General features: G+C 35.1%; 1 protein-coding gene across 4 annotated transcripts in view; it reads left to right on the top strand.

Annotated features, from left to right (window-relative positions):
- The window catches only part of LOC121411116 (TBC1 domain family member 1-like), a 76,623-nt gene that overhangs the window by 6,132 nt on the left and 43,695 nt on the right, over positions 1-26,796 (top strand). The window contains exons 1-2 of one of the 4 annotated variants that reach the window (XM_041603659.1): positions 12,144-12,231; positions 12,694-13,410. In XM_041603659.1, coding sequence (XP_041459593.1) covers positions 12,778-13,410 — 633 coding nt within the window. In that variant the 5' untranslated portion in view covers positions 12,144-12,231; positions 12,694-12,777. The other 3 variants (XM_041603651.1, XM_041603644.1, XM_041603666.1) reach the window with 3 other exon arrangements.

Below are 26,796 nucleotides of genomic sequence, written 5' to 3'. Positions count from 1 at the left end.
AGAAGATATAAACGATAATTATTTGATGACCTTTTTAAGTTCTTTAATGATCATCTATTAAAAGTTCTTTTCAAGTTACTAGCAAAGTAAAGTAAAATTGGACAAGTCCACGGACTGCAAAGGATTGCTTCTCAGTCAGATGCCCTACATTGTATTAAAGCCCAAACATTTGCCCCAAAATGATAACTTTGTGTTTTATTGAATTAACTGGATTTCCTGTTTTCCAGAGTCAAGTATTCAAAAGTTTGTGGGCCAAACTGATCTTAAAGGGGAAGTTCACCCTGAAGAAAACTTTGTTGTGAAAATAGCAGATAAAACAGTAAAAAATATTGGTGAAGGTTTGAGGAAAATCCGTTAAAGAGTAAGAAAGTTATTAGAGTTCAAAATTTTGGATTTGTGACGTCATAAACGAGCAGCTGCCCCATGTGTTATGTAATATAAAATGTATGAATTTCAAATTTTGTATGGTTCCTGATGACTTAATTTTTTTTTTTTTCATGATCGGGTATGAAATGATTTGTCTATTATTTGATATACAAAAGTTACAGTGAAAACCATTTTCAATTTTCTGAGAAAATGACATTTCATTGATATTTTACCATTCGCTATGTAGGAATGCTGCTCGCATATGACGTCACAAATCAAATAATTGAAATTCTAATAACTTTTTAATTATTTGATGAATTTTTCTCAAACCTTCGGCAATATTTTTTATTATTTTTTCTGCTATTTTTACAATAAAGTTTTTGTCAGGGTGAACTTCCCCTTTAATTGACTTTGTACTGTCATTAAGCAAGGGGGGGGGGTAAGATAAACTTCTGTAGGCTACCAAAATTGCAACTTAATAATTCTGTGACATCATTTTCTATAGATCCGGTGTTTTACCTGGTAAAGGTCATGTAAATAACCAGTTTGCAAATTCAAGTCGAGTGCACGTTTACAGTGAACTGTTTCTCATCCCATTATCAATTAGGTGGAACCAGATCCAGAATGGGAAATACCACTAGGCACTTCATATCCTGTTCAACTAGGTTCAATGTACTTGAAATAGTTTACTGCTTGGGCTATTACCGGTTGGTCTCAATCCAGTACTTGGCCTACAAGCAGTTGGTCTACTCATGGTGATACTAGTCTGCAGGCACAGACCTTTGGTTTTCCCAAGTCGGATAGTGCATAATGCAGAGTCTGAAGTAATGAGACTAGATTCACTATTTACTGTGGCTTGGTCGACAAAGTCTATACCCCTTTCATAAACCTATCCTCCAATTAGCTGCCTAAGAGTAATGCGGATAATTCAATAAAAATTGCGTTCACAAACTCCGAAAATGATCGGATGATCCGCATTATTTTTACGAGCGCCTGTCCTGAAAAAGGAGGATAATCGTCATGGCAACCGCAAACACCCCCTCTGATGCGGTTGCGTTGGAAAGGGTGACCTTGTGACCGTACCATGGCAATTATCCGCATTACTTTCAAAATGCGTTCATAAAGTCAAAATCTGGTCCTGATGCTGCTATTATGCGGATAATTGCAGCATCAAAATAATCCGGAAAACTCTGGTCCTCCTCCGATTTTACGACCAAATTATGCTGCTATTAGCCGCATAATTGGGTTTATGAAAGGGGTATTATTTGACACAGACAGAGGTAGGGCCTTTGCAATCTAGTCTTTAATCTATACCTGTTATTGGTTAAACATGAGTCTGTGCTTGCAGACTATGGTCATACTGTGGTAGGCCTTCATTATCTCCATGGTCTACTTCTCAAGGACTTAACCCATTTGGTCTATTACCAGTTTGGTCTTGTTGTCAGTTGGTCTCATAAGGGCTGTCTGCACCATCCTGAGTTTTCAAATTAGCGCTATTTCTGATCTCGCAAATTATCCCGATCTGAACAATCTCAAGATAATTTGCAAGATAATTGACAATTATCGCGCTAGTTCGTAGGATCAATCTCCAAATTGCAATCCCAAGTCAACTTGGGATTATTTGCAAAATAGCGTGCTATTTTACGAATTATCGTGCTAAATCATAGGTGCAGACGCACTATTCATGGCGTCAGACCATAATGCATCGATGCCTCGCTCAAGCAGGAATCGCTCTTGCGATGGTGGAGACTAGGTTTCTTGAATCTCAAGATTAATCGCGAAGAGGGCCGATCGGGCTAAAATCTCGAGATTGAGCAAACTCGGGATGGTGCAGCACCGCCTATTGTCAGTTGGTTTGGGGTGTGTTCATGTGCCACTTTTTTACCCTAGAATCATGATTTGAATCATGATTCTGCAGAATTATGATTGCATGTAGGGCCTTTTCACACATGAATCTTGAATATTCATTGTAATGATGATTGCTAATAATCATGCAAAAAATATCAGTTTACCTATATATGCCTAATACTTCCTGTGTCAAACTGTGTACTGTGAATGCACGCTAGATCGACCCGAACCCGAGGAGAAACAACATTAGAATGAAGGTCGTCTAAACCCTGATTCTCTGTAGTATTGTGATTCATGTTGGTGTTTTGAATCATGATTCAAACCTTGATTCTGGCTTGAGGTCACATTAACGCGGCCCTACACAGAAATAATCAGACTGTGTATTCATACACACTCTATGGTGTTAGACCAGTGCACTGAAGCATTTATTTTACCGTCCTGGGTTACAGATGATTAATGTTTTATTGTTATGGTATAATTTTTTTTCAATTATTTTTCTTGATACCGTCTATAGCAAATTGCAATCAATTCCTTGCTTCCCCATTTCTTTTTATGGGCAATACAGACAATACAGCTCAAACCCGCATCTTGTAATAATTTCAGTGCTCCCTGAAATACCACAAATCTTTGCTATTCCTTTATAAATCCCACAATGTTTATCAAACCTGTAATGGGAGGAACAAACAGCCATGTTAAGGGCAATCGATAATCAAATGGTTTACACTCCTTGCTTATTTACCCTGCGTGTAAACTTTGAACCAAGATATGATGATTGTATGCTTTGAAGGGAATTATTTTTAGAGCAAGGGTAAAGTACATGCAGTTTTAAAGTATTAAACTGTCATAAAAGTTGTCCCCATTTTACAAAGTGGCAGAAGAGGGTGTAAACACTGCATAGGATCTACCGCCTCTTTAGTGTCCTCAATATAAACAAGTGCATTCATTTGTAAGAATATCTCCTTTATAAAAATCACACAAAAAATCATTGATTTTCCTACAGGTAAACCATTACAGGAAATATTCCTGTGTATTATATTCCAAAATTTCTTCCTTGAGCAGAAAGATGAATATCTGCATATGATTTAAAGGTCAAGTCCACCTCAGAAAAATGTTGATTTGAATCAGTAGAGAAAAATCAGACAAGCACAATGCTGAAGATTTCATCAAAATCGGAAAGTTAAGTAAGTTATGACATTTCAAAGTTTCGCTTATTTCTAACAAAATAGTTATATGAACGAGCCAGTTACATCCAAGTGAGAGAGTCGATGATGTCACTCACTCACTATTTCTTTTGTTTTTTATTGTTTGAATTATACAATATTTCAATTTTTACAAATTTGATGATTAGGACCTCCTTGCCTGAAGCACAAAATGTTAGAATAATGGATGTGTTCAGGGAGGAATGAAACTTCATTTCACATGACAATGATGAGAAAATCAAAATATTTCATATTTCAAACAATAAAAAACAAAAGAAATAGTGAGTGAGTGACATCATCGACTCTCTCATTTGGATGTAACTGGCTCGTTCATATAACTGTTTTGTTAAAAATAAGTGAAACTTTAAAATGTCATAAGTTTCTTATTTTACATCCGATTTTGATGAAATTTTTAGTGTTATGCTTGTTGACTTTTTCTCTTTTTATTCAAATCAAGTTTTTGTTGAGGTGGAATTGTCCTTTAACAAAAAGAAAAAGTGTGAATATGACATCACCAGGTCTCTAACAAAACCTGGCACACAATAGTTAAACCAATGAAACTTCAAACTTGCATAACATCTTAATTTTTATTCTGATTTTAATGTACATGTATGTGTAGATTTGAGTATTTAAAGTCTCCATGCCATAGCTACTTTGAACAGCGCCATCTCAAAACCTATACTACCTCTTGACCACCCTACATCTTTGTCCAGAATGCAAGAGTATGATTTATGAATAATGATGAACTATGATGAATAATTTCTTTGTAATCTTTACAACATACATGTATAGAAACAGCCTTGGGGTCGGATTTTTGAGATCCACTTTATCACAGATAAAATGAAATAAAACATTTTATTTCTGTTAAAATCAGTGAGATACATGCAGAATACCCTTAAAATCTCTCCGTAATTGTATTCTGAGAACCATTTTATCTTCTTTTTATATCTGTAAGACGCCTACATGTATTTTTAAAGAAATATCCAATAAGAAACACATTATTTTATAGCACTCTCACCTCATTTAATCAATGAAAATTCATTTCGTCAGATGTGGCAGTCTTTACAGAAATTTCTTCGAAAAAAAAGAAGAAAATACTCTCATCTTTTTTTTAATGTCATTATCGCATCATTACAAGCATCATTAAAAAGACAATATTAGTCAAGAAGTGTCTACTGAAAATTGTAAATTCTACAGGAATTATTTAAAAGTATTACTCCCAGTCTCAATGATTATATCATTTTTCTTCATTTCATTTCAACATTTGGAGCTAATTCACCTGGAAATATCATTTTGAGACTTTCCACATTTAAAATAAAATCCATGTCAGTTTAACAAAACTTTGCACATCTAGATACTTTAGTACCTGCTGAATATTCCAAATATGCAAAAATTAGCTTGGGTCCATTTGCTTGATATTTTGCCATAGTGCTTGAATAAAGTTCACCCAAATGGATGGTCTTAAAGCAGATACGAACCAATAGTGCCATCTCGAGTCCTCAACTACATGTACTCATACCTGGCCAGTTTCCTGACCCACAATGCTAGTGTAGTCTAGTAATATAGAGTTATAGACCAACTTGAATTATAACATGCTAATTAACTCAATACATATACCGCAATAATTATGCTACCAAGTAGCAAAACAATTACTTTTCCTCTCAAAACATTTTAGTTGTTTCTCTATAGATACAAATATAATTATAGGTCAATTTATTCTCTGTAGTATATAGATATCCGAAAACATATAATTTAAGACTATGTATTCATAACACAAAGTCAATGAGAGACCACATTTACAATTCACTCCCCCTTTAAGAATTGCACATATTAAAGAATTTGGCATTTTTAGACTTCAAAGGGTCGCTACAATGAGTTTAAACCTCTATGAAAATTTCATCAAATTTCGCAATATAGTTGATAATTGTATCCTTAAGATGGAGACGCTATTCATATTGCTTGTTGTTTGTTCATTTTATTAAAGTCTATAAGCACTGTCAATTCTTAAGAATGGTATAAAGATAACAAAAACACAATCTCAAAAATGTGAAATTTCAATAACCAACTTGAGAAGTACAATAAATGCTGCAGTGCACTTTATTTAAAACCCATGTCATTTTCACCAAACTCTGGAAAGTTGTAGAGGAAGGTATACTTAAAGGGGTGGTTCAGGCTGAAAATATGTATAGCTTAATACACAGAGTAGAACTCACTGAGCAAAACGCTGAAAATTTCATCAAAATCGGATAACAAATAATAAAGTTATTGAAGTTTAAAGTTTAGCAATATTTTGTGAAAACAGTCGTCATGAATATTCATTAGGCGAGCTGATGATGTCACATCTCCACTTTCTGTTTTCTTATGTTATTACATAAAATCACATTTTTTTCATTATTTCATACTTGTGTGAATAAAATGTCTCCCTTATAATGAAATAAGTTGTAGCAATAAATATCTAATGTATTAAATCATTTGTCAATCCAGTTTTTCTAGTTCTTGGAGGAAAAAAATCAGCCCACCTAATGAATATTCATGACGACTGTTTTTACAAAATATTACTAAACTTTAAAATTCAATAACTTTGCTATTTGTTGTCCGATTTTGACGAAATTTTCGGCATTTTGCTCAGTGAATTCTACTCTATTTATTAAGCTATAAATATCTTCAGCCTGGACCATCCCTTTAAGAGGTACAAACATTAAAACATAGGGGTTCATGAACTTGTTTTCAATTTCAAGCTGTCAGCACTTTTATTAGAACAACTTGCTTTTTGATGCACCCTGGTTAATTGTTGCATGAACATTTGTGTTCTTGTCATTTTGCAAATGGATGAGCAGATTGTGACGATAATATTCCTTTCATATTACACTATTAATTTACTCTATATTGCTTGGAAAATAATGACAGACCACCTGATTATTCCTCATGATAAATTGAAATCTACATGTAATTATTTCTAAATTACAAGTTAAAGTGGGTATTACACATGTAATTGAACGATGTACATGCACAGATGTGAAATGTGTCAAGATCATGTGGTTGTCCTGTGAGGTTGCTACATGTACCATAGAAAAAAAAGGAAGAAGAGCTAAAATCTTTTTAGCAGTTTGGATGATAATGAAGCAAGCAGATATACATAGAAGGTCTCTTGGCCTTCTTGCTTGTTGTTGATCATGGCCAAGAAACCAAGCAAGCAAGCGTTCATGGGCTGTTGATTGAAGTCTGGATTCTTCTTAGTGGCATTCACACTTGCCAAATTTATTGTTCAAGTAACTGTTTGCTGTATAAGAAAATCTGATTGCACAGAACTACATATTTATGTAATCTTTGATAGGTACATGTAATTTTATATCAACATTCAGCCCAAAATTTCAGTTGGTCAAAGGCTACTCAGAGTTGATCTAGCTTTTAAAAAATGATGTGACTGCACATATGTACATCTAGCTCCATGGTGTAACCATGGATCTTAGGATCCATGGTGTAACCTTTGAATTGGGACATGCCAGCTTTGAAATCCTTTCTTATCTGGAATAAGGCTGGCTTTGGTCAGACCTGAACAACCTCTTTGCCCAGCCCAGAGTTTAGCCAAAAGGCTCTAAATGGAGAAATCTATTACTTGAAGGCCTACATCTAGAATTTGTATCGATTCTCAATTTTGTTACTTTTTTTGTGGAGCATTATTAAATTTTACAGAGATATTAGGCTCATTAACAAGTGAAATTTGTATGTAGGCGTATTATTAGCAAAAGTAGAACCACCAAGAAAATTTTGGTAGATATCTAGGCCTTTATCTGAATGCAATAATATTATGGATTAGAATTATTGTCTGTTATGGTGAAGAGACCATAAGTCCCCAAAATGCACTTTTAAGAAGCTAAGAATCATGTGATTGCCAATTATTGTTTCTACATACATGTATAAGGTGTTTAAAATGTAATGAGTGAATATTGAACAGAAAGGGGGTCTCACTAGAGCGTTTACAACTGTATTAACATTCTTAGACATTCCCAATATCCGATTGATAATATGTATGATGTGAAACAGCAAATCATACTATGTAGATAGTTATTTGTTTTATTTCTAAAGATTTTTTTCTTTATGCAATGCCCTAATTAATTAATCTCTGGATTTTTTTCTTCTGAATACAAAATTCATGTAATTTTCTCTGGTGTGAATGATGCTATCCCTTGTGTCTAGTGTGAATGCCTTTGAGGTTACCTGGACAAGCAATGACCTGTGAAAGTCTGAAATAGATATCTGTTGTTTTCATTTGGCCTTTAATACATAAAGGCATCGTGGCCTGTTATTAGGATGGTGTCTGGTCCTCATCATGTTCATGTTCAAGAGCCACGATTATTCATTGTACATCACATGGTGGTATGCCATAGGGTTCTTAGTACTGACATTTGAGGTCTAATCATATAGTCAAGCATATAGACCATGCTACTACATAATACATGTAGTTAATGGATATCATACCAGGAACATACAGATAAAGATAAACTCTTGGTAAGCATGCTGGAAAATGTTTTAGTGAGTGTGTGTGTTTGTGTGTCTGAGTGTGAAAAATAATGTGGTCTTATGGGATGGGGATATTGTTTTAAATGTCATAAATAACCTTCATAAATTGAAAAATTAAAAAGAGCCCAGGTCCTGTTCAATTACTATTTAATAATCAGTGTATTCAGTTCTTTTATAGCACATAACACATGGCACAGCGATGCATGTCCCTCATAATTAGCCTCTATCTCCTGTCCTTTATACATTTTATTATATATTCTCATATATTCATCTAGTGATGAGCATAATTATATTTTTTGATACTTGTGTACTTTTATATTTTTCTACAAATGTAGATGAGTACATGGATAGATGCACTCTTTTAGATCTACCCCTTTCTTTATAAACACTTGAATAGTTCTGCTCTAAGGGTCTGATGATTAATTGTCCGTGGTGAATTTTTCTGAAGTATACTATATTTGGTCCATAGTTGTATTCAGCGATTCCAGCCTAAATTGATTGAATGCAACATAATTCTTGTAAATGTCAAGTGTGGCTAGAGAGTGGGATGCTATGGAGGATAGTCGGCCAGAGGGCAGAAAAATTACGATATTGCTGCTTTTTCTCTGGTGTCGTGTTCATATCTCTGACTTCTCTAATGGGAGTATTTGGTGTCAGTAGAGTGAGATTGATTCTTTAAAGGACAAGTCCACCCCAACAAAAAGTTGATTTGAATAAAAACAGAAAAATTCAACAAGCATATAACACTGAAAATTTCATCAAAATCGGATGTAAAAAAAAGAAAATTGTAATATTTTAAAGATTCGCTTAATTTCACAAAACAGTTATATGCACATCCTGTTCGGTATGCAAATCAGGGGACCGATGACATCACCCACTTACTATTTCTTTTGTATTTTATTATATGAAATATAAAATATTTTGAGTTTCTCGTCATTGTCATTTGAAACGAAGTTTCATTCCTCCCTGAACATGTGGAACTCCATTATTTTAACATTTTGTGGTTCAGGCAAGGAGGACCTTATTGTCGAATTCGTAAAAATTGACATATTGTATAATTCAAACAATAAAAAAACAAATGAAACAATTGAAATCATTGACTCTCTTGTTTGCATATCACTGATTGAGCAAAGAACTGTTTTGTGAAAAATAAGCGAAATTTTAAAATGTCCTAACTTTGTTACTTTACATCCGATTTTACATACGAATTTGATGAAATTTTCAGTGTTATACTTGTTGGATTTTTCTCTTTTTATTCAAACCAACTTATTGTTGGGTTGGACTTGTCCTTTAATACACTTCTTGTTTTGTCAATCATAAAAAGAGATGCATGTACATGTAGGATTGACTGTAAACTATGGTTGGAAAGATTATTGCAATGCTGTGAGTTTTTTTTTCATATTCAACTTTCTTTACTTTGTACAGCATGAAGCCTGATTAGTTATTCATTCATTTACCGTTATGTTTACTTTGAGTGATCCAAATGATTCTAATTATTCATATTAAACAAAACTAGTGATTCATGATTAATGCACAAAACATTGCTTGTGTATATTGCTCATTAATAGAATGCACAAAGGTCATGCAGCATAAGCCATTACAAATATCTCAATATTTCTTTCTCCTGGGACCCGTTGCATAAAACTTTTGCCATAATGCTATTAAAACACTGGCAAAAAATTTGCCAGAGTTTTTTATGGCAAAAGTTTTATGCAACAGGCCCCTGATCAGGACATATAGGCCTATAGTTTGCTACGTCAGGAAATAATTGAAAACTCCCATGCTTGGTACTGATGAGCTTTGTCAGTGTACATGTACAGAATAACTTTTTTTTTGTGATATTAAAATCATCTTTTTTTGCCCTGTCTACACTTTGAACTTTGAAGAGATGTCTAATTATTGATCACAAGACCATCATAAAACCAATTGACCTTTCAAACTGACTGGTATGAAGTGGACAAGATGTGTGTATGACTTGCAATATATTTTATGACTTTATGATTGAAAAAAAAAATCCAAAATGGTTGGTCATTAAATGGCAATACCATTTTAGGCCTACAGTGTATGTGACAAATGCCCTTTTTACGCATGCTAAAATTTCCTTAACCCCGTACTATAGGTGGGGCTAAATTGCCATTTTAGCCCCACGTATAGTATACGAGGTTAAGCTTAGCCCACTTTCTTTTTACACAGCATTTTTGCAAAGTGGGCTAACCCCACCTTTAGTACGGGATTATTTGGCCCTGCAAAAAAGCAGGGTTATCCCAGCAATCACGGTGCTAAGAGCGATAGTACAAGGTTACGATCGCTAGTGTAAAACGAAAGTGGGCTAAGTGCTCCCATCCATGCCCCGCAACAGAGCCGGTCCTCTTGTCCAATCAGAGGTAAGCATAATGAATATTCATAAACAATAAACAGCAAACACGGCGATGAGAAAAAGCATGCGCCATAAGTCAGCGAGTTTGAATTCGTGTTTTAATACTTTCCTCATCGACGCTTGTGAATATTCATGAGCTACCACTAGTCCGGGGTTAGCTAGTTTCATGCGTGAAAAGCAAGCATTCCTTATCCGGGGTTAGCAATAACAATTTGGCATGTGTGAAAAGGAAAAAAAAATAGCACGGGGTTAGCGATAGTCCGAGGCTAAGAAAATCCTGTGTAAAAAGGGTATAAGAGGTTTGTATTATGAAAGTTCATTTGTCCTCCACACTTGATTATCAGGTCACTGGTAGAAAACATGTTCTCATTCTTATTTTTCACAACTTGCTTTTATTCAGAAGCATCGTCTATTTACGCTTTGGTAATATTGCAGTTTCAGATCACTCACCAAAGACAAAGGTCACTTAGGGTCAATGAACTTTGGTCATGTTATTTAATATGAATCTAGTTCATGAAACTTGGACATGAGAGCAACCATGCGTCTGTGAATATACTACTGTGCATGTTTCAGATCACATGACCAAGATCAAAAGTCATTTAAGGTCAATGAACTTTGGCTGTGTTGGGGGTACTGGTTGAATTGTCATCATAACTCAAAAAGTTTATGGATCTATTTCTAGAAACATATACATATAAAAATCGATGGTCCAGGCTGAAGATATTTATATCTAAATAAATAGAGTAAAATTCACAGAGCAAAATGCTGAAAATTTCATCAAAATCGGATAACAAATAACATGGTTATTGAATTCTAAATTTTACAATATTTTGTAATAACAGTTATATGCACATCATCATGAATATTCATTAGGTGGGCTGATGATGTCACATCTCCACTTTCCCTTTTCTTATGATATTACATGAAATCATAAATGTTTTATTTTTTCACATGTATAAATGATGTGTCTCCATTATGATAAAATAAGTTGCGGCAATAAATAACTAATGCACTTGCAATAAATAACTTATCAGTTGTCAATCCAATTGTTTTAGTTCTTGGTAGAAAAAATTATGAATAAACCTATTAAGTTTCATATAATAAAATACATAAGAACAAGTGGGGATATGACATAAGCCCACCTAATGAATATTCATAAAGACATGTCTAGAACTAATTCACCTGAATAATGCAAATCTTTAAAATTCAATGACGTTTTTATAAATTTATATATAATTTTGATGCAATTTTCAGCATTTTGCTCTGTAAATTTTACTCCATTTATTGAAATATGTCTCTAGCCTCAGTGGTTAAAGGGCAATCAAGTATGAATGATCTTTTTTGCACAAATCTTAGGCCACATGATCATGGTCAGAGGTCATTTTGGGTCATTGGACATTGTGTTTTGATAATATGTGAATGTTTTATTTGTGTGTGAATAATTATTCAATAGCTGTTTTCAAAGTAAGCACTGCTGCTATATCGAATCGCATAATGCAGGCGAGACTGCCAGAGGCATTCCACTTGTTTCAATTTCACACAAATATTTCATAACCAAAGCATTGAAAGCAACCATAAAAGAAGTGCACTGGCTTTATCACAACAGAATATTGCTACCCAATATTTGAAGTAACTTTTTAAAAATTGATAAGGGCTGCTCAGTCGATGATGCCCTTTAATTGGTTATGATCTTATAGAACAAACAGAACATTTGTTTTAGCACTTTGAATACCCAGTTCCTTTTTTTTAATTGTTTATTACCTCTCTGATCAATCAATAACTAGGTACTAACTGAGACATATAAAACAGAGATATTTTACTTCCTTCTTGACAGATGGTGTTATATCGTCTGTTCAGTTATTGGCTCAGTGATGTCTCGTGCTTGACCTGGCAATTCGCTCATCTGGGTCCCACTGGGAGGTGGATTGTTTGGTTGTTTTGTTCGACGGGTTCATTGTTAGTGGGGAAATTTAGTCTCTTGAATCCACAGGGAAATGACTTGCTCCTGTAAGAACTGGCATTTCAGTGCAAGTTTACCAAAATTATTCCTTATATAAGGGTATAGGTCTGTGATAGGAGTCATTTCAAATGAGTGTTTCTTCAGATGAGGTTCCCAAAATGGACACTATAGTTGAGACAGATTATTTCCTTGAGCGAATGGAAAAGGACTATCTGGATAATAATAACCATATCAGGGATTCTATGGTATCACAGGTTAGTTTAAATTGTGTTCTGTAAGTCCTGTGAGTGTAAACCATGAACTCATAGAACTTGCTGCCGCCTCGGCTCGTTTTTGAACTAATTAACTTGTTTTCTAGTGTGGAGGCTGTAGACACAATTATGTCTTTAACGTTTTTCTTTTTAAAAATTTCTTTGCTGCAGGTGAATGACGTTGTGACGAGCATACGGGAATCGGACAAGGAGAACATCCCACAGTCAGCCCAAGCAGAAGGAATCACTGAAGCCATGGACATCCTGAAAGAGTCAAACTCCTCTATGTTTGAGGTTCTTTATTGTGGCAAGATATCCGTTAGTCACAAACGAGCCCCTCCTACCTTCATCGACGAGTCTATAGAAAAATTTAAAGAGCATGAGATGATGGTACAGCGGCGAAAGCGGCACTTCTCTTCTGATGATCGACAGCGTTCCCTATCTGATGCATCACCAAAGAAGTCATCCTCTCTTGATATCGTGGAAGAAGACATATCAAAGTCGCACTCTGACATTGATCTTCCATCAGTTATCCAGAACATTCAGAACAACAACTCAAATGACTCCACACTTACCATTGAATTACCACGAAAGTCATCCCTACCCTTGACAGACAATCAGGTTTCAAGACTCCAGGAAGACTCACCAAGGAAAAATTCTGTACCCCTGTCAGGTTCTCAGGATGTCGACTCGGGTGCGACAACAGGTCGCACATTTGGAACACTCCCACGGACAGACTCTTTTGCCAAGTTGATGGCAGCCAAAGAAAGTACTCATAATCGAACAATGGTATTCCAGATAGGAAGGAGTACACTGACAATCATCAGTCTGGACAAGAAATCCTTTGCACTTACTAAGAAATTCAGTGAGATCTCCTTCTGCTCCCAGGTTTGTATTGGTTTTAATGTGTTGGGGCCCTGTGGTGTGTGTTGGCATCGTGGTCTAGTGTTACGACTCTCGTCTTTCAATCAGAGGGACGTAGGTTCAAATCCCAGCCATGGCAAGTTTTCCTTCAGCAAGAATTTTACCCACATTCTGCTGCACTCAATTCAGGTGAGGTGAATGGGTACCAGGGAGGATCAAGTCCTTAAATGCTGCAAGCTCCAAGCAACTGAATAATCTGCGCCTCATAAATGCTATGTAGGCCTACTATTATTTTTATTAATGTAAATTCTCATCTGATAACATGTACTTAAGTTTTGTACAAGAAGGGGAAATGATGATGGTAAACAGGACTTTATTATAATAGTTGGTCTGGGGGTGTTTTCACAAATAGTCACATGCAAAATCCCGATTGTGAGCAGTATATAGTGCAATTCAGCATTGGTCAAAACATTTTCAAGAGATGTGCTGCGCACTACTGCATATCAATCAAGAAAGAGTGTTAGATCAATCATGTGTCTGTCATTACTTAAGCATGATTTTAAGTCACACATAATACTTTGTGAAACATTCGCTGATCATTTCATCTTTCAAAGTGCTCCTGTTTGTTATGATTCAGAGCTTGCATGCTCCAAAAACATTGTGATAGTGTGATCTATTATCATGTTTTCTTTTATACATGTAACTTAATACAGATTTACCATTTTGAAAATGCATTCTTCAATATCACCAGGGAAATCTCACCTCCCTGATGTCTCTATTGAAAATGCTATGAAGGAATTATTCATATAACTATTCTAGGTTATGTTGAATCCAGTCTCCAAGAACTCTTTTTGAGAGCCTGGTTCAAGGGAAATGAAAAAAAAAAACAACATTTATCTACTTTGCACACATAGTGTAAGTTTATAGTGTATGTAAAATCATGTTGGATAATTGAAAATGTGTTCCTCTTCATACTTCAAGATTATCAAGAGCATCAGAGCATGAAAATGATCTTATTTTGGTTTCATCAATTCAGCCCATTGTGTTAATGGTGTCATGGACTACATCATTATATTCAATAACATTTTCCTGTTTAGGTCTTTTCATGTTGTTGAAGAGAGTCCGATTGCTCCAGATGTTTAGACTGTACGTACTGGGAAAGACGGATATAACTTTTATCAGTAAAGTGCTATACCAGAAATTGTGCCCCCTTTTCAAGCGTTTCGGTAGATATGACGGACTTCCCCATCTATGTGGGGAATAATAATGGAATGGCCCTTGTTGATCGTGTATTTAGTAATCAGTCTGAAGTATGAAATCATGGGGCAGGGTATCCAAAAAAAAATTGCCGATGTAGGGGGAAATAACTGGGGAGAATTTTTCTCACACTGATAGAGATGAGATGATATTATTCATCATAGGGTTTGAAAATTATGGCTTTTTTCTTCTAATTTATTTTCCATCATTCTGGACGATTTTTTTTTTGCTTCAATTCTTGGCAGTGTATTGTAGGGTTAACCCTGCATTTTCACAAGGCCAGCCAGCTACATTTATTATAGAATTATCAGTACTATAGTGATAAGATATCTTGGGGGAAGGAAAGGATTTTCCCTTTATTTTGTTGTTGTTGCACCCCATTGCTTGAGTTCACTCTCTCCCTTATTCCCCTGTATCCTAGGATTTAAGTGTTCAGCCACTCCAGGATTCCAATTAAGATTCTGTCAGTTTGATTTTCTTGCATCGCCTTTTTTTCTTCTATCTTTTCCTTCTCTTGCTCTCTATTTTTCTCCCCTTTTTGTCTCACCTGCAAAGCAGAGTGAGACTATAGGCACCGCTTTTCCGACAGCAGCATCAACACTAAATCTTAACTGAAGGTTATGTTTTTGAAATGACAGCATAACTTAGAAAGAATATGGACCTAGTTCATGAAACTTGGTCATAAGGTCATTCAAGTATTACTGAACATCCTCTCTTAGTTTCAGGTCACATGACCAAGGTCAAAGGTCATTTTAGGGTCAATAAACTAGACCATGTTGGGTAATCAACATCAAAATCTTAACCTAAGGTTAAGTGTTGGAAATGTCATAAATTAAAAAAATATCTGGACCTAGTTCATGAAACTTGGACATAAGGTTAATCAAGTAGTACTTAACATTTTGCCTGAGTTTCAAGTCACATGACCAAGGTCAAAGGTCATTTAGGGTCAATGAACTTTGGCCAAGTTGGGGGTATCTGTTGAATTACCATCATAACTGAAAAAAAAATCACCACATTTTAATAATATTTATAATAATGTATTGAGCAAGCAACAATCTGTTTGTAAATGTACATTTTTCTTGCCTCACCTCCCGAATGTAATTACTAATATCCATTTTTAGCTCATCCGGCCCGAAGGGCAAGATGAGCTTATGCCGTGGCGTGTCGTCCGTCTACAATTTCAAAATGCTACTTCTTTTCCATTTCAGTTCTGTTTGCTTTATATGATAGCACTAGGTGGGGGATTCAAAATTTCTACACAGAATTTAGAAATTCATTAAATATGCTAATTTATGCGCATTTTTCAAAATTCACAAAAAATGCTTCTTTTTATTTGTTGACCGATTTTGAATTTTTGCTTCTATGTGGTAGAGCTTCATGAGGTTCATCAAACTTCTACACAGAATTTTAAAATTTTGACCAGAACAATGTTATGCTAATTTATGCGAAATTAATTTATGCATATTTTGAGAAATTCACATAAAATGCTTCTTTATTTGTTGACCGATTTTGATTTTTTTTCTTCCATCTGGAAGAGCTTCATAAGGTTCACCAATCTTCTACACAGAATTTTGAAATTTTGATGAGAACAATTTTTGTGCTTATTTATGCATATTTTTGAAAATTCACATTAATGCTTCTTCTTTATATGTTGACCGATTTTGATTTTTTTTCTTCCATCTGGTAGAGCTTCATGAGGTTCACCAATCTTCTTCACAGAATTTTGAAATTTTGACTAGAACAATTTTTATGCTAATTTGGAAATTAATTTATTCATATTTTTAAAAATTCACATAAAATGCTTTTTCTTCTTTACTTGTTGACAGATTTTTACTTTTTTTCTTCTTCCATTTTGTAGAACTTTATGAGGTTCACCAAACTTCGACACAGAATTACAAAGAAATGTTTTTTCTTCTTCATTTGTTGATAAATTTCAAATTTGTTTTCTTCATATAATAGCTCGAGGTGGCTATACAAAATTTCAACATAGAATTTTGAAACTCATTAAATATGCTAATTTATTCATAAATTTTCAAAACTCACAAAAATTACTTATTTATTTGTTGATTGACTTTGGTTACTTTTGTTCCATCTGAGAGCTACATTAGGTTCACCAAGGTTCTACACAGAGTTAAGAAATTTAACTAGATAATTATTAATACTTAATTCATATGAAATTTATTCATAGATCACAAAAAATGCTTCTATGTCATTTCTTCATCAATTTCAATTCTATATCCTCAATTTATGTCACCAATATAATTCACTACAGTGTCAACTGGGCTGAAATTAAAATTGTGTTAAATTTTATAGCGATATGCCGGATGAGCTCCACATCATTGATGTGCTAGTTATAAATTTTCCATCTTTCATATTAATAAACAAACTGAAATTTGAATGCATGACAAGACACTAATAACCAATCACTATAGCGCCAAGATATTTGCCCAGATTATATCAGTTATTAATGAAAAAAGTAAGAATTGTACCTAATGAAAAAAGTGAGAATTTTACCTTCACGGAAACCAGATTTTAACACTTTTCCAATCGTTTGTGGCGAATGGAAATTTCAAATATGGTCAATATGCATTATTGTATTTGCCAGATGAGTGCCCGCACATGCCCAGTCGAGTAAATTTGAGTCATATTTCAGGACATATTGCAGACTTCATTTTCGCATGCCTCCGAATTATGTACTACACATATAACCAGACCAAGATATCATCATAATAGCATATATCCCTTTATAAAGACCTATAGCTGCAGAGTCATGCAGGAATCATTTGTCTACACAATTGCAAGAGATGTTGAGCAAAGTGCATGCCTGACATACTTTATGCTGGCGGTTTTTAACCTTGTTCAAAGGGATGTTATTTGCTGTTACTCGGTTTGGGCCTGCAGACCATAAATGCCCTTTAATTGATGTCCCCCTTTCATCCTTTTCCATTGGTTTATCCTCTGAACTATGTCTTTCATTTACTTTCCCATTTCTGTCTGATTCTCATCTTATTTCACTCCCTCAGGCCCACTGATGCTGTCCAGTGTGATCTAGATCCATATTGTCTTGCGACTATCTTAAACACTCCTTTCAAACATTTTATTTTGCCTCTATTTCAGTGTCTTGGAAATAATTAGGACCTAGTTGATCCACATCACAACCACCAGCAAACCCATCCCGGCTAAAGTAAAAAAAAAAATCATCACTCAACTGATCTCTTATGGGGGATTACTGATAGAATTATAAAAAAATTGTAACTTTCGTCTCACCTGCGAAGCAGAGTGAGACTATACATGTAGGCGCCGCTTTTCCGATGGCGACGGCAGCGGCATCAACACCAAATCTTAAACCAAGGTTAAGTTTTTGAAATGACAGCATAACCTAGAAAGTATATGGACCTAGTTCATGAAACTTGGTCATAAGGTTAATCAAGTATTACTGAACATCCTGCCTTAGTTTGAGGTCACATAACCAAGGTCAAAGATCATTTTAGGGTCAATAAACTATACCATGTTGGGGGAATCAACATCAAAATCTTAACCTAAGGTTAAGTTTTTGAAATATCATATATACAGTGCGTATCAAAAAAAAGTTTACACTTTGAATCTTGGATTTGGGTCTCATCTATCCAGTAAAAGTTAAAGTTTTGACAGAATGTTACACTTGAGTGAGCACTTTCCTTTTTGTAAAGCTCGCAGAAATCTGTTTGCGCAGAAATGCTCGTTTTCACACTGTGTCAAGGGGAAAGGGTGAAAACAAACTCATCCTGCACAGCATTTCTCATACATTTCCCTTGCACTTTTGGTCAATTGAAATAAAACGGATACATTCAAGCATCTTGTAACAGTTTTGCCACCCAAATTGAAATTTCAACACTTAGTAAGCACAACCTTCACCCTTTATGTGCCATCTGGATCTGAGGACATAACTGAATCTGAAAAAAAGTTTATATCAGACATCTCCAGCATTTTTTCACTATGTTTTTATCATTGAAAGTGGGTTTACATTTTATATTTCATTTAATGCTTGTTTCTGCACACTTTTTCCAAGCTTGACAATGATTAACAAAATGAAAATCAAGCCTAAGCCATTTCATGTAAATCACAGCTCAGTGTAAAGCAAATGTCGTCACGATGGCCTCGTTGTGTGGGGGAGTGGGGTGGGGCACAATGCACTCTTCAAAGTGTTTTGGGCAAGGAAACAAGTTAAAAAGGTTTGAAATTATCTTAAAATCAATTTTACTAGCTAAATTCCATGTGTTCTTCATGATTATTGTCTATTTTTATTTGCATAACTATTTCAAAGTTCTGCGCAAATCATTTTTCACTAATTTTTCAAAAGTGAGTGGTGCTCACTCAAGTAGAAATATTTTTTGACATTTATATCGTTATTTGCTTAAATGTATCTGTACCAATGATATAATGTGGAAAAATTTGCAGAATATGACAAATGTATGATTTTACAGGATTTTTTCGAAGTGTAAACTTTTTATTGATACGCACTGTATATGGACCTAGTTCATGAAACTTAGACATAAGGTTAATCAAGTATTACTGAACATCCTGTGTAAGTTTCAGGTCACATGATGAAAGGTCAAAGGTCATTTAGGGTCAATGAACTTTGGCCAAGTTGGGGGTATTTGTTGAATTACCGTCATAACTTTGAAAGTTTATTGGTCTAGTTCATAAAATTTGGACATAAGAGTAATCAAGTATCTTGGAACATCCCGTCCGAGTTTCAGGTCACATGACCAAGGTCAAAGGTCATTTAAGGTCAATGAAATTTGGCCATTTTAGAGGTAATTATTAGATTGCTGTCATAACTTTCAAAGTCTGTAGATATACAGTGCCAGTGGCGTAGCTACGGGGGGGCCTGGGGGGGCACGTGCCCCCCCTGAGATTTGGCGTGCCCCCCCAGGTGCCCCCCCCCAGAAAAAATTGGCAGAGCAAAAAAAAGAAAAAAAGAGAAAGAAAAAGGAAAAGAAGAAGAAAAAGAAGAGGAAAATAAGAGGAGGAAGACGACTGAATGAAATAATGTGAGGGGAAGACTTGCAATTCAAAAAAAATATTTTCATGTTTTCATCTTTTCATTACTATATGAAATTTTTGCTGGCGCTTCGCGCCATAATTGCCTGTTCGATGGGATTCATATCTTGCTCAATAGGCTGATGTGGAGCAAGTTTTGAAGTCAATATGCAAAACATATTTTAGCTCGGACATCGAGCTTTCATTATTTATTTTTTTTTCATTTACAAATTTAAGTGCTCTGTAAAATGTCCGTGTTATGGTCTACATATCAGCATTTTAAGCTCACGCTGCGTGGTCACATTGTTTGGTTTGCCAAGTTCATATTGTCTACGTGTATTCCATAATGTTCCATTAAACAAATGTATTCAGAATGCCCAGATTTTAGGTCTAAATATTTAACATGCGTGATATAGCGTGCATGTTCTTTATTTAAAATGTACTTAAATTATCCAGTTTTACATCAAAATATCACTAATTGTCTGCTCACGCTTCACGATCGCATTATTAATGATACCCAATTGACTATATCATATTTATGACTTACAAAATATGAATAGAGTATCCTGCTTTTAGGTCTAAAATCTAAATTTTCTTCCTCTCGCGCTTCGCGCTCGCATCAATTGTTTAGTTACATACCTATAACATTGATTAATACAAAAAGTGCTTAGAATGACCATTTTTTTTAAAGATCGGAATGTCAAAAAATTTGCTCGCGCTTCGTGCTCGCATTATTGAAATATATACCGTCTTCGTGGGTAACTGTAAGCAGTCCTTAACAGGTCCCTTTTCGATAATGCTAGAACAGTTGATAAACATTTCTGTTCGCGCTTGGGGGTACATACGAATCTTGTTCAGGATCACACATAACATTGCCCAGAAAATTAAATTTCAGGAAAAAATACATATTAAAGTAAAAAAAAAAAAAAAATCGCTCGCGCTTCGCGCTCGCACTTTTTATAAGGCTTATGAGATTATTTTATGTTTATGTTGTTTTATAAGAATAAAACTAACAAGTGACTGATATAGGTGAAGATATAATTTCGGGCCCCATCCCTTATTGGCGAAAGTCGGATCCGCCCTTGTGGACACATACACACACACCGGAAAAATGGCCGGTGCCCCCCCTGAAAAAGCAAGGACCCCCCAGTGCCCCCCGGGAAAAAAATCCTAGCTACGCCACTGTACAGTGCGTATCAAAAAAAAGTTTACACTTTGAAAAAATCCTGTAAAATTATACATATGTAATTTCCTGAAGATTTTTCCAAACTTTAACATTGGTACAGATCCATTTAAGCAAATGACGATATAACTGTCGAAAAATATTTCCGCTTGAGTGAGCACCACTCACTTTTGAAAAGTTAGTGAAAAATGATTTGCGCAGAACTTTAAAATAGTTATGCGGATAAAAGTAGACCTTAATCATGAAGAACGTGTGTAATTTAGATAGGAAAATTGATTTGAAGATATCTTTTACCTTTTTAAACTTGTTTCCTTGCCAAAAACACTTTGAAGAGTGCATTTCACCCCACCCCACTTCCCCACATACTGAGGCCATCGTGACGGTATTTGCTTTACACTGAGCTTACATGAAATGGCTAAGGCATGATTTTCATTTTGATAATCATTGTCAAGCTTGGGAAAAGTGTGGAGAAACAAGCATTAAATGAAAAATAAAAAGTAAACCCACTTTAAATGATAAAAACTTAGTGAAAATGGCTAAAGATGTCTGAAATAAACTTTTGTTTAGATTCAGTTATGTCCTAAGATCCAGCTGGCACAAAAAGGTTAAAGGTTATGCTTACTAAGTGTTAAAATGTCAATTTGGGCGGCAAAATTGTTACAAGATGCTTGAATGTATCCGTTTTATTTCAATTGACTAAAAGTGCAAGGGAAATGTATGAGAAATGTGTCGGAGAGTAAGTTTAATTTCGCCCTTTCCACTTGACACAGCGTGAAAACGAGCATTTCTGCGCAAACAGATTTCTGCGAGCTTTACAAAAATGGACAGTGCTCACTCAAGTGTAACATTCTGTCAAAACTTTTACTTTCATTGGATAGATGAGACCCAAATCTAAGATAATATGTAAAAAAAATACCCACATGTTGTATATTTTTTAATTCCCAGGTCTTTTTCAAAGTGTAAACTTTTTTTTGATACGCACTGTAGTGTATGAAATGTGGATATCAAGTATCACTGACAAGTTTTAGGTCACATAATCAAGGTCAAATATCAATGAACGTAGTATTGTATCATTATATGAATGGTGTTTTTTGTGAATAATTATTTCATAGTAGTTTTCAAAGTCAGCACTGCTGCCATATTGAATCGCGCGATGCAGGTGAGACCGCCAGAGGCATTCCACCTGTTCAATTTACTGTGTGCTCGTTCATCATTGAATGATCTGGATTTAATGACTTACATACATGTAGTATGATATAGGCCTACTGTAAAAGGTATGAGGTTCTACACAAATCATTGAAATAATGGAATATGCAATGAGCCACCCTACATATTGATTTAGAAATCATTATTTGTAGCGTTAACATGAGAATGGTCAGAAAATGGGGAAAATAACCCTCTTTAAAGGGGAAGTTTACCCTGCCAAAAAGTTTATTGTAAAAATAGCAGAAAAAATAATGAAAAATGTTGCAGGAGGTTTGAGAAAAATTCATCAAATAATTAAAATTTATTAGAATTTCAATTATTTGATTTGTGACGTCATATGCGAGCAGCATTCCTACATAGCGAATGGTAAAAAATCAATGAAATGTCATTTTCTCAGAAAATTTAAAATGGTTTTTACTGTACCTTTTGTATATCAATAGACAAATCATTTCACACCCGATCATGAACAGAAAACAAAATCAAGTCATCAGGAACCATATAAAATTTGAAATTCATGCGTTTTGTATTACATAACACATGGGGCAGCTGCTCGTTTATGACGTCACAAATCCGAAACTTTGAACTCTAATAACTTTCTTACTCTTTAACGAATTTTCCTCAAACCTTCACCAATATTTTTTACTATTTTTTCTGCTATTTTTACAACAAAGTCTTCTTCAGGGTGAACTTCCCCTTTAAAGGATTTTTTTCAGGTGAATCGCTCCTTTGATAATGTAGATTCAAGAATGATTGCAAATGGAAGTAAATGTTGGGTTATTTGGGGCTTGAGACAAATAGTACTTCATCATTGTGTTGTTTGAAGTGGTGTGCAAATTTTACATTGTGAAATGAAATTTATTTTTAGTGATTTCATCTGGGTCCACACCATGTAGGAGATGGATAACATTAGGAATATCCTCTATTACATTGCTACTGTAACCTAAAAAGCATCTTTACTTTAGTTACTCTTTTTTTCCAACCATGAAATTGATGGTTGCTCAATTTTTTTTCTTGATGTTAAATGTGATACTGATGGATAAGGACTGGAGGTGAGAGGAAAGGAGAGGGGAGGTGGGGGGGGGGGGGAGCAGACAGAATTAAAAAATCAAGAGGATAATTACAAAAGAAATCGTAGGTGGAAAATACATGTAACATGAAGTTAATGAAAAAAAGAGGGGAAAGATGGAGGGAACAAGGGAGGATGGACGAAGGTCAAAGAGAAGATCTGAGAAATGATTTGAGGGATGGGTTCAGGTTGATCATGGACCTATGGGTTGATAGAGTGATCAGGGAAGGATGGAAGATGAGAGAGTGAGAGAGGGATGGAAAAAGAAGAGAGATTAAAGGAATACAGAATGGAAGTTTTTAATGTCATATATTTTTTTTCAGTGATAAACAATTTTGCAATTTGCTCCTAAATGCAAATGAATGAAATTTCACCTTTGTACTAACTTTGATTAAAAAAAAATCTAGGGTATTATTAATTAAAAAAATCTAATCTAAGTCTTGAAAAGTTAATTTCAACAGAATATGTAATATAGAAATGACATACTGTTAGTGTTACTTCTACCCTTTAAAAAATTGTTGCCTTAAAACGGTATACTGCGCTATAAATAATGTAAGTTTAATATTGAAATTTATCCCATATGTAAGATAAGAGAGTTGGGATCAGTTTTCATCTTTCTCTAATGAAGTGGATCAATATGAAATATGTACCAGTACCTTATCACCCTATTATGGACCCTATGTTCAGGCGCTGCTATATATGTCCCCATTTATGGTATAGCACAATATCTATAATATTATACACAGCAAAATTAAGCACTGTTTGGATCATAAACGGCAAAGTATCCGTCTGATTCCTGAAAGGATTATATCACTGATATTATTTTTAATTGCTTGAAATCTACTTATATGATGATTGGTGTTATCTTGGAAGTTTTTTCACCACCTGTGTGTGCAGGAAATGGCCTTCTAACATGATTGTAAGGACATTATCTATTGATTTCTTTTCTATTTTCTGGGAGAGGAAGTGTTCGTTGTTTTTATGGAGGTAAACTGTTTCAGTCGTGTCACTTTGTTGGTAGCCGATACCAGGATATATTTTGCACAGACAGTACAGTATTAATGTGATTTAGGTTTATGTAAGCCTAGATTTCATACATATTCATGTTTATGAAATAACAATGTTGACCGTTACAATGCATCTATCCGTTTTTTCCAAAATATATTTGGTATTGTATGCTTTCCCCATCCTGATGAGAATTTTGATTACCAAAAGGTTGAATTTGAGTTGTCATTTCTTTTAAGGAATTTCCATTTTTAGGAAAAAATAAATAATGTACCATGAAAAGAAACTACTTTTTTTGTTTAAAATTACAATCTTTAATTCTTTTATGGAAGAGCCATGGTGTAGTGGTTCTGACTCTCGCCTTGAAAACAGAGGGTCATGTGTTCGAATCCCACCGCGGTCTAGTGTCCTTTGGCAGGGCGTTAATCCACACTGCCATTCTCGACCCAGGGGCTTAATGGGTACCCAGTAGGATGCGAAAGCCTTTGTAAGTACATGCCTAGGTTTTGAGTTTTGGAACTCTTGTTGGAATGCTTCCCAGGGAGTGGAGAAGTGCATACATGTGCATTGTATGCAGGCATGCAAGGATCCGATGACAGGGGTAATACTATGCTGTAAAGCGCTTTGGGCCATTATTGGAAAAGCGCTATATAAAAGATAGCTATCATTATTAGTATGAAAGTCATAGACTCCCTCTTTCCCTCCTTTCCTCTTTTTGTTCCTTTCCCCTCTCTACTTCCCTACCCCCTCCCCTACCTCTATATAACCCTCTTCTCACCACTCCCTTTACCCCATCATTGTCTCCTGTCCCTGTCTTTTCTCCTTCTTCCCCCCTCCTCACTCTCCTTTTAGTCGTAATCAGACTGCATAGCGTTGAAAGAAGGTAGACTAGTGGCGTTGATTCGTAGACTAGTATGTATGTAGGGAAATGTTCTAATTAACACATTACAACACAAGATTAAACCCGTGGGTAATGCTTCAAGTTGCTTCTGACTTAGAATCACGTTAGTTCCCTCGTTAGTTCCCTTGGAGTCGGTTGAATTAGATCACGTTTTATGGCTTGGAACGAGGGGATGATGCTATAACAGAGAGGTTAAAGTGTTTGTGGACTCTACTGGTCATGAAGCTGTAAAGGTGGGCATAAACTTGGACTTTATGGAGAGGAGATTAACCTGTATGGAGGTATAAACTTTAGTCTGTAATTAGTAAACTTATGTTTTTGTTGTGCTTTGTTCATAACCTTAGCTGGGGAGGGGGGGGGGGGGGGGGGCACTGGACTATATCGTTCTACTTAACAGAAAAAAGTCTATAAAGAGAAAAGGGTGCTGTTAAAAATGTCCAGGTGCCATGCGTAGTGGTCTAAGGTGCCTAGACACGAAACATGAAAGTACAGGGTTTGATACCTGGCCATGATGCACTTGAGCAAAGTGTGATTAAGATATTGCTTCACACAAGAGAAACCTGCATTTCTGGGGGTGTTTTATGATGCATCTGTACGGTTTTGTAGTTGAGTGGTCCCATTTATTTCATAGCTGCTTGCAGAGATGCAGTTGAGATGCCAAAATGTGTATGAAATATATTTTATTTGTGCTGGAGTAAAAGCATTGTATGTTTATTACTGCTGTCTGCTGAGAGTAAATGATTTAAAAAAAAGATTTATTTGACATGATTTAAGTTTTAGGGGCCTTATAGTATATTGCCAAAGTGTCTAGGTGAATTGACTTTTCAATTTATGTATTATGTTACTCACTACATGTAAGTCACCATTTTTCAGCAAAAATAATTGAAAACAAGATGAAGTTTTTAGTTAACTCCAGAAAATGAAATTAACATTTTCACTCCTTTTTTTTAAAGTTTAAAGTAATGATAATTTTCATACACAAAAATTAAAACAATGTAGACCACCTATGAACGCTTTTTGTTGTTTGTTGCATTGTGAACTTTGCTGCACCTCTCAATGAAAGGATGCACATTAAGCCTACAGTTGCTCCACTGACAAGTTGACATCCTTTATAGATAATGTGGCCCTGTTGCTTTCAGATGACATGCAGCATTATTCCATTATGAATTAACCCCTACAGAAATTTAAGCGTGCCGCTTGCTAGTAACTAGCATGCGACTAGCAGGGCGCTCGCTTAATAAGCGAGTGCATGCTAGCGAACAGTCCCTGCTCGCTAAAAGATCGCTTAACTATTACTCTGCACGCATATTACACGCTTATTAAGCTAGCCGCATGCTAGTTACTAGCATGCCGCAAGCTTGCGCAAGCTAGTCGCACGCTTCCCGCAAGCTTGGAAATTTCTGTAGGGGAATGAACCTAAAATTTCAGAATTCTCATTTTTGTTTTTCCAAGATTTATGGAAAAGGGTCCAGTTGCTTCAACAATGCAATTAATGCCTCTTGGCTTTTTTTTTGAAGTTTCCCCTTTCATTTTCATTATAACTTTTGCTTGTTAATAATTTAGTAAATTTTGTATTATGTATATTGTTTAATCAAGAATGAAATAAATGTGAATTGAATTGAATGTCTGTTTTGGAGGTTTTGGTTTTAACTTGTCATAGTGCAATATAATTTTGTACACATGTATCTATTGTCTCTTTTGAAGAAATCTGTTTTGAAGAGCAATGATAATAACTGAAAAGGGCAATGATTTTTTCAATTAGTACAATGT

Source organism: Lytechinus variegatus, chromosome 1 (assembly GCF_018143015.1).
Source record: "Lytechinus variegatus isolate NC3 chromosome 1, Lvar_3.0, whole genome shotgun sequence".
Taxonomy (NCBI): domain Eukaryota; kingdom Metazoa; phylum Echinodermata; class Echinoidea; order Temnopleuroida; family Toxopneustidae; genus Lytechinus; species Lytechinus variegatus.
Note: the sequence above shows the minus strand (reverse complement) of the source record. Positions and strands in the feature narration are given on the sequence as shown.